The 9,897-nt window shown below is 39.7% G+C and overlaps 1 protein-coding gene across 4 annotated transcripts in view; it reads right to left on the bottom strand.

Annotated features, from left to right (window-relative positions):
- The window catches only part of LOC107755185 (transmembrane and coiled-coil domains protein 1-like), a 25,062-nt gene that overhangs the window by 8,021 nt on the left and 7,144 nt on the right, over positions 1–9,897 (bottom strand). For 2 of the 4 annotated variants that reach the window (XM_016571895.1, XM_016571896.1), the window contains exons 3-5: positions 8,244–8,287; positions 6,031–6,801; positions 811–1,242 (exon numbers count right to left, since the gene is read on the bottom strand). In XM_016571895.1, the coding sequence (XP_016427381.1) occupies positions 811–1,242; positions 6,031–6,627 (1,029 nt within the window). In that variant the 5' untranslated portion in view covers positions 6,628–6,801; positions 8,244–8,287. The remainder of the gene's footprint in view (positions 1–810; positions 1,243–6,030; positions 6,802–8,243; positions 8,288–9,897) is intronic. The other 2 variants (XM_016571897.1, XM_016571898.1) reach the window with 2 other exon arrangements.

Raw genomic sequence — 9,897 nt, 5'->3', positions numbered from 1 at the left:
GGGGCTTTGTTGAAAACGACACGTTTGAGAGAGGCGGGGCATAGAGGACCTACAATAATGTACAGTATTTGAAAAATAATGTGTTTTTTGAACATTAAAGCATGTCAACATATTCTGTTACACCAAATACACAAAATAATGATCTTTAAAATAGCATCATATGACCCCTTTAAAACACTAGGCATCATACACTTGGTGACTTTGGGCATGATACACTAAACCACTGAGGATCACACACTACCAGACTTTCAAATTGTTCCAAACACCACAAACTCTCAAAGAAAATGTGCCTTGTTGCTAGGATACGCATGAGAAATAAAAACAGTGTGTTCTAAAATCAGCTCAAAATATCCAACATGTTTGACTTCCTCTGGAATCAGAGTCGAAGCTAAAAAACTTACAGTCAGGTTCCATCACACACTACCCAATTTTATGTGAAATCTGTCAAAATCTGCAGACTGACTCTTGCTTTCAGCAACTAGCGTTGGCTTGTCCAGGCTGAAAAACAGGGCTGAAATTTGGCAAAAGTCATGTAGTGTATTCCAGTCTTCAGTAGGCAGTATGAGCTGGTGACTAAACATCATGATTCTTGTGGTTCCATCAATTAAAATCCAACATTTTAATCAATCACTGTAAAGATCCAAACGTGCCTTGTTGACAAAGTGCATTATTGGTCTACTACACTGCATTTGTCATACGATTAATATAAAAAGTCCAGTTTGAATGAAAATATTTTAGATCACCACACATCTACTCCAACCACACACAACCTTCAACGTACCAAAATGTAAAGAAAGTAGACAGTCTTACCTTGGCACCCACATCCTTCAAACCCTGGTGCATGTCTCGCAGGACATCTTTGGGTTGGCGTGGTATTCCGTTGTGTTCCACCTCTCTGAGCTTGCGGTGGTAATGCTCTAGCTTCCTCTGCAGCTGCTGTATGGTCTGCGCAGACTTCTGGTTCTTCTTCTCGAACACTTGCTTGATGCGAGCGCTCTGTTGTTTGTCTGCATTGTTGGCCAGCTTCAGGTATTCAGCTACATTGTCATCTCTTGCCGTTTGTTCGATTTTGATCTGCTCTGTGAGTTTGAGGATCTTCTGCTGTAGCTGAGCGATGGCCTGCTTGGTGCGCTGAGGGTCTGGAGTTCCATCCACTGAATCCACACCGAAATGACCGCCGTCTGAGCTGGTTGACAGAGCATTGGGAGACACGGCAGGGCCTGACACCTCCAAACGATCTTGCTGCAAAGAGAAGAGTGAGATTTAGCGCTGTGCAGACAAAAACATATGAAGAGTTCATTTGCAAAAACCAATAACAGTAATAATAACTTAAGTAATAATAACTTAAACAAATACAGGTAATTTACAAAATTAAAGTTCACTGAAAGTATGTTTTTTTTTTACATATTAAAAGTTTGTTTCATAGCAAAAGCAGATAACTCCACATTTCATGTTTCACAGTTAAAAAAACATTTGTTTAATCTTTGTAATCTCATCAGATGACAATGTAGATGCCTGACAAAGGTTGCTGTTGTTGTGATCATAGACTGTATGGATGTGATTACACGCAATACACAGAGCTTTTCCCTCACCATTGTAACGCGCTGCTTTTGCAAGGTTCCGTGAAAACGTTTCAGCTTTTATTTTCCTTTTTTACCTATTTTATAGGTTCATCAAGTTCGTTGAAATTATCCATCCTCGATCACTTTTAGTCAGCTTTGACAAAACTCCTCTCAGCTAGCACGTCTTTTCAAAGTGAAAGTAGCCTTGTCACCTGACCTGAATACAGCGCGCTGATTCGCTAAAATGGACTTATTGGCTTCTGTTCAAAAACAACAAGGGAGCTTGTCAGCTTCTGCAGTAAAACGTGAACTCGCGATGCCTTGAAAGTGGACAAAACCGGCTTTTTTGACAAAAACGTGTTTAGGGTTCATATCGCGCGCTATATGTGGAGAATAATGCACGGCAATCAGCTCATTTTTTTTTTAAGTGTCGTTTATCGGTTTATGCAAATAAACTCTTCATATAGTTAGAGTTCATGTCACTGCATTGATAATTTAGACTGATGACCTTTGATTTGGATAATAGGGGGGGGGGGAAACATGCCATTGAAGCATTTCTTCATTTTGAGAACCTCTGGTTTAGATCCTTGTGTCAATATTATTTATTTTCTAGGGATGCACAATATATTAGTGTCATATCATTTATCGATATTAAAGATTTTTGTCATTTAATCAGTATCAGCCATTATTAGATATTTATTTTTGCATACTCATTTTCCATATTTTTCTCCCACTATTTACTTAAAATTAAATTTTAAGTGAGTGCTAGATGATTGCAAAGGTAATATTTTAAAGCACTAAAGCACAAAATATTTAAAAATGCCATTAAAAATAACCTTTAAGAATTTTTTTTTGAAGAAAAAACTATTTTTTAATACTGTACATTATAATGATTTAATGCTTAATTTGGCTAGTAGCATTTAAACAGAATTTAGTTTTTAGCGATTTCAGCTTTTTCTTTTTAATACAGACAAAACTGATTTTTAATATCAACCCACTGAACTCATTGAAACACGAAAATAATTATAGGTCATAATTTTAACATCGTGCATCTCTTAATAATTTACTACAGTTTACCAAATAAAGAAGAAGGTTATCAAAATAAGCACATTTCTTGTACTGGACAAAAGTGACACAAAGTTTCATTCGATCCAATTATGTTATTGTTACTCCCTGCAATGTATTCAACCATGACCGTGACCCAGCCTTAGAAAGGTTAGTGACAAATAAATTATTAACTTAGATAATAAAATAGTAGAAAATTAAAATAATTGATTTTGCACTCTATTTTCCTACAACATTAGAAAAAATAGAAATGAATTACCATTAACGATGGTTCACTTTCAGTGCAGTCCATATTGAAAGATATGCCACATTTGAACTATGTGAGTGACTATACCAGTCTCCGGTGACGTTGACAGTTTGGACCTCTGTACTATGACATAGCCCTCAAATTCTGAGATAATGCAGAACATTCACTGATAAAAAAATAAAAAAATGGCACACTGCACCACTTCATCAACTGAGGAAGATGACAAGGGAACCAACATTAAGGAAAGAATGTAACATTCGCTAAATTCTTTCTGCTTTTTTTTTTTGTATGATTAATATAGGCTACTGTTTATAAGTAAGATCTGGTCTTGTTAAATCTTTAACACAACCTTGCAATGCAATGAACTCTGTCCCTCCACCCATTGACAGACGAGTCGAAACCAGATTACCAGTGATATGGCTTTCACTGATTGTAGATAAAGAGCTACGGATGATCTAAGCATCAATGAGAGTCATTATAAACTGGCTAAAAGTCCCACCAGCATTGTTCGGCCATGAAAAAAGGAATTATTATTGCCAAAACGATCAGGTGTTTACTGCAAATTTTAAATTCCCCTATTGCAATAAGACACATGGGTAGATGTGGACACGCATGCAGAGGAAAACTAGGTGAACTGATCACGTGGCCAACAGCCCATTTGATAAGACCCAGACAATGCCTGTAGAGACATTACAGCTGACTTTTGATGCTTTTTTCACACCTAACTGGCCATCAGAGGATTTTCTCAGTTTATCTGAGAAGCGCAGTTCTGTTTGATTAACAAAGGTGTTAAAGCCTCTTACAGAGCTGAGCTAACTCTGTGACAAAATACATTGACCTCAAGTTTCACTGACAACCAGTGTTGGGTCCGAGTCCACCTTGTCGAGTTCTAGTTTTTAATCAATTGAGTTTAAGTGGGAGACATTTATTAATGTCTTTTTATATTAATTTTATGTTGTTACTTTTTTATTTTATTTTATATTACACTTGACATGGATTCGTCTGTACTCTGAAAAATTTCTGCGTCCAAAATATCCAAGTCCGAGTCCCGAGTCCGTCCAAGTCCAAGTTCATTCACAATTGCAGTCTGAGTCCGAGTCCCAAGTCCAAGTACCCCAACTCTGCTGACAACAAAACTAAACTGAAAAAACGAAACTGTAATCACAGATAGGGGCTAGCCGATGGACAAACTGCAGTATTTTTCAACTTACAAACAAAAGAAACAGCATACCATACCCAGCTAAAATCATCGTAAACTTCATTTACTGAGCAAGCCAGGCTGAAGCAGTGGTCTGAAATAAACGAGAGGGCTTATGTTTGGACACTCCCCTGAGAGAGGAACATTCTGGATGGTGCCGCTAAGTTCTCCAGCAACAGGTGAGTCGAATCACTTTGGCAGTCACCCAGACCCTTTAGTCTATCTGGTAGAAATGCTTAGCTGTTGAAAAAGGCATGCTTAAAAGCATAGTACTATGTAAGCATAATTACCCTCGAGAGACTTATACAGTAGTCTTGGACAACATTTCTCCAGGTAAATTAATTCTGAATGCTATTTTGAGTGAGCAGCAGGAAAAAGCATCTAGTAATGGGGAAAGGCTAAGCAGAAGAGTAACTGGTTTTGCAACTATCCGAACTGCGGTTCTAAATAAAGTTGCTGCACCTGTCATGCAAGAGCAAACTTAACCTTGACTGTATCCTTGAGGACACAAAAAAGCAAACAGTTACCCTGATCCCACATCCTGGTTGGAAAAAAAGCACAAAGACTATGATTTTGACATGCTCAATGCTGCCTACAGAAGTGCTCTGAACTGAAGTGCATCCAAAGACCTGGCTAAATATAGTAGGGCTTAAGAACATAGTGACCTGCCACACAAGCTTCCTGACCTGTGAATGCTGTCAACTCGTCCATCCATCCTGGAGGCTTCTTTCAGACACTCGCAGCAGGCAACAGATTGCCATCTTCCCAGATTGCGGTTAAATTCAAATCTAACTTCCCATCACTTTCAAACAACCTACTATCACTGCCTATTGAAAACTGATCACGTTTACCTTGGCAAAATGATTGCAAGTATGTGCAAGGCATGCTGGAATACTTTGTAAAACTCAACATCAAGGATTTATTTTCTGTATGCTTGGTCAGGCCAGAAGTTCAGGGCTGCATTTTCCACTGAAAGCCTAAGCAGACTGTAGAGACCTTTAAATTTAATTGAAATTATTATTTTTACATTAACATTTAGAATTTTAAAATTCCTCATTTAAAATGTATGACTTTTACATTATTTAATATTTAAAATAATTTAGAAGGCTTTTTAAACAAATTAATATAATTCAAGTTATATTTTATGTTGAATATTTTTATAAGTTTAATACAAGTTCAAGAATATTATTTAAATTCAGTTATAATTATACAGGAAACTCAAAGAAATACTTTTAATGGAAAACAAAAGCTTTGTCTGAAAGCCTTGGCAGCTGCCCTTTCAGGCAATGTTTTTGCACGAAGGCACCTCATAAAACTGATTTCGGACAGGCTTCTGAGGCAGAGTAACGGTTTAATGCTCCACAACAAAATAGAACGAGTTTTGATGATAACAAATATTTAATTACTATAATACTGATTTCTCGCTAGAAATGAACTGACCACCAAACGCAACTTTCAGACGCCACCTTTATTTATTTTTTTAGCTTAAATATCACGGAATTGAATGCAGAGGAATGTGGGATATCAAAGGCAGCGAAGGATACATCCATGCTGCCTTCATAATTCGATCAGAAGAAGGTACCTCCGGAAACAGGAAGAGAAGCAGAATTTGGATTCGGACATGCCTTGATGCCTTCCCGCCTTGGAATGCTGCCACTAAAGGCAGCATTTTAGAGCTTTCGAACGCAGCCAAAGACATTCATAGCAAAAATAGTACTGATTGGTTTGCAATTTTAAACACATTCTTAATGAAAACCTCATCAGTGTTACCCAGCAAGGTCATTTTACCTAACTGACAACTTATCTAAAAGAGGTTCATGATTTTTTTTACTGTCCAACATCACTTTTCTGTCCATGAAACTTTGGGAAACTGCAGCTTGGCCACCAACAATGACCATCACAGCTCAATCATGGATGAAATCACCTTGACAAACCTGTGCCGTTCATGTGGCACTTACCCGATCAGCCTCCTCGGTGGAGTGGTACCCCGAGGTCAGCAACATGTCTGTCAAAGCTGGGCTGCTGGGTGTATCAGTGGTGGAGGAGGAACGTGGCCGTCCCGCCTGCAGCAAGGTCTCCTGGGTACTGCGCCTGTGGATCTGGGGGCTGCCTTTTTGGGGGGCCTCCCCTCCCCCCCCTGCCTTGCTGCGGCGGCTCTGCAGGCTGGTTCCTCTCTTCATCATGGGGGGGCCTCGAATCTGCTGCAGCACGCGGCTCAGAGCTGCAGGGGGAGCGGAAGCATGGGGGTCAGAGTTAGGGGTGGCGACCGCCACGGCAGGCGCTTCCCCCAACTCTGGCCCTGCTTCTGGGGGCTCAGGGATGGGGCCTGTGGAGGAAGAGGCGTAGTCGTGCGGAGAGACGGACGAGCGTCTGCGCTGAGGTTGGAAGAAGTGCTTCAGGCCGTGGCCCAGTGCGCCCATGTTCTCCAAGGCATTGTGGGTAATTTTGGACAGGCCGTGATCAGGCTCGGATGCCCTCCTGCTCGCCTCCCGCTCTGCTCGACCCCCAGAGTCTGGCTCCTCCACCCCAGGCTGCTCGCTACCACCCTGGTCCATCAGGAGGCGCCAGTCTCACTCAGAGGGTCAGCACAGGGGTGGGGTCTAGCTAAGCCCCGCCTCCACCAGCCCTCTGATAGGCAGTTTCAAAAGCCAGGAAGCAGAGGGTGGCAGCAGTCAGGTGGACTCTGAGAGCGTACATGCATCTGTGGTTTGGCGCAAAGTCATGCTCGTCTACCACAGAAGGAAAATAAAATGGATTATGTCATGCAGCTGTGAGCGATGGAATACAAGCAACAACTACATGAGCTCAAATCACAACAGCAGCATTGCATTGGTTGGCTTAGAGACAAAAAGTTGCAGCTGACATTTTTTTCCAGCTTCAGCCTGTTGCAGATGAATTGCATTTTCATTCAGGATCATGTCTCGCCAATCTATTAATGAAAGTGATGGCAGAGGTCATGGATTAAATAAGCCACGCCTTGAAGGTTCTGAGCCAACCAACTAAAACTACATTAGCAATATCACTATTGACAGACTACTAGCAGTCTACAGCCATGGGTGTTGCCAAGCGAATGAGGTGTGACAGAACTACAAAGAAAACATGAGGGTGCTAATTTCTGAAATGCTCGAAGGGTCTTGGGGTCAAATTATATTAGAGCACTTCTACATCATCACGCAGTATTTTACGCAATTTTAGACCCTTTAATGGAAATCATTGCAGAAATTTCTTAATAAATCATTATCAAAATCCTTTGTGAATAAGGTCAGAAGCATGAACGCTAAGTAGGGCTGCACAATTTGAGGGAAAAAAATTAATTGCGATTTTTCTGATTAACAAATTAAAATCCAAGTTAGCTGTGCTTGTTTGTAGGACTGTACAATTTGGCTAAAATTTTGTGATTAATTTATAAATATGGCTATAAAATATAAAATCAAAATAAGTAATGGGCTATTATTATTTAAATAATTCACTGTAAAAAAAACAAAAAAAACTGTATTTAAGAAAAAAATATTCTAATAGAATTTTACTTTAACTACAACTACAAAATTACAATACTAATATTTATGGCTGTGTTCAACCTGTTTTGTTGGCAAGTGCTTACAAGTATGGGAAGATGTTCCAAAATGCAAGTTAAAGCGACCAAAACTCAGAGCAGATGCAGAGATGCAGTTTGTGTGGAGCTGCATTTACCACATACCAAGACGCTCTGGGATGCTGCAAAAACCAGTAGAAAATTAAATGCTCTCGTGTAAGAACACAGTACCATGTCTCACTCTGAAACACGCAGAGCATTTATTTATTCAAATAAATTAGCAATTTGATAATCGCACTAAGCCATAAAGATCTTATTTCATTTAATCGTGCAGCCCTAACGTAAAACTTAGGTAGAGGTGATGAGTTATGGGTTTGGCATTGTTTAACATAAAAGTGAACTTAGGCGAGGTGACAAAAACCTCAGTGGAGCCGAGGCAATACTACAACCCCAGGTGGCCTAGCAACAAATTGTTTGTCCATCAAGCACAACCCATCTCAGCTTATTCAGCTTATTTGTTTTGGATATGCTTAAATTAGTTTAGACTGACATAGAACTGTATACAGGACAATATCACATCAGATCTCAAAAGACAAATATGATATAAAGTAACATAATGACATAAATCATGTCTCCTACCATTAGTCCAGCCTGGCTTCTACTGGCTCACAGTTCAGGGCTGGCTGTGGAGAAAAATGGTTGTCAGATGGGACTAAAATTAAACATGACAGTCATTTACTTCAATGGTACAGATTCACACAGTGACAACAGGGTGAGTTCATGTTTGGATTATGATGCATGATTTTGTCAGCCGTTGTCGAGTCATTTCCGGGAACATTTACATTACATTTTTGATTACATCATTAGATGACACAGTGCATTACCGGCGTAAATAACCTTTTTATTTTCTTGATCAAATTTGCTGCACTAATTTTGTAAGCTGCCGTGGACAAACAAACAAACATGGCGTATGTTGCATAAAGCATTCCAAAGTCTAAAATGAACCTTTATAAAATAAAGTCCAATCTTCAGGTGTGTTGAATCAAGATATGTTGAACCTGATGGTGGAGCTCAGGCTTAAGATGGGCCTCGATGGAGAGAATAACTGCCAACTGTAATCCTCTTTATTCAGCTTACTTTAATGCACATGAACCTTCTTACTACCACAGCGCTCCATAATAAGTTCAACAGCTACTGTCCAGTTCTTCATCAGCCTTTGTTTCATTTCCCATTTGGATTCCAATAAATTCCTCAATAGAGTGGAAAAGTGTCAAGCTACTTTTTCCGCATCCATGGTTCCGGATGTATTTTTCCCATAGGGATAAAGTTAAAGATCTTTGTTAAAACAATATGACTCATACACCAAACTGTCCAGCTACAAAGTGAATTGCAGCATTACAAACTTTGATTTGAAGCAAAAAGTATTTTAAAATTTAACAAAAGGTACAAAACATCAACTAATAACCTTGTAGCTCACCTCACAGCAGGTCTGTCTTTAAAGGTTTATCCACCTTATTTTGCAGCGCGGAAGTAAATACGATAGCGTACTTCCTTATAATGTGTTAAACTTCCGTTTCGCTAGCCGGTAGGTAAGGAGCGTAAGGAGCAATGTGGTGGGAGCACACACAGAACACTATTAAAGGGTTAGTTCACCCAAAAATGATAATTAGCCTGTGTTTTACTCACCCTCGAAGCATCCTAGGTGTATATGACTATTATTGCAGTCAGCGGGTGTTGCAGTTGAACAGTCCACAAGTCGTCAAATAAAGCACGGCTCTGGGGGTGAATAAAGGCCTCCTGTAGCGAATCCATGTGTTTTTGTAAGAAAAATATCCATATTTCAAACGTAATAAACACTTTTCTCTCACTTCCGGTATCTGTACGTGGAAACTGTTCCGGCGGATGACGCAGGACGTATGCGCAGCGCGCGCCTCTGAGATATGCTAGTCTCGCGAGTTTGTTTATAGGAGAAAAGGAAGCAAAGTTTCCTTACTTTAGCAAAGGAAAACCAGTCTCCTCTTGGTTTATATCGAAATCCTCCGACATTTTTCTTTACAAATCCTTGGTTTGTACTTCTAATTTGTGATCTGCGTTTTGTTTTGTTCTCTCTCCGCATTCGTCACTAATCACACAACGCTGACGTACTACGTCATAGAGCTTGGAATAGCCAGGACAATTTTTAATATAGCCTAACTCCGACTGGATTCGTCTGAAAGAAGAAAGTCATATACACCTAGGATACCTCGAGGGTGAGTAAAACACAGGATAATTTTCATTTTTGGGTGAACTAACC

Source organism: Sinocyclocheilus rhinocerous, unplaced genomic scaffold, assembly GCF_001515625.1.
Source record: "Sinocyclocheilus rhinocerous isolate Xijiao unplaced genomic scaffold, SAMN03320098_v1.1 scaffold5188, whole genome shotgun sequence".
NCBI lineage: Eukaryota > Metazoa > Chordata > Actinopteri > Cypriniformes > Cyprinidae > Sinocyclocheilus > Sinocyclocheilus rhinocerous.
Note: the sequence above shows the minus strand (reverse complement) of the source record. Positions and strands in the feature narration are given on the sequence as shown.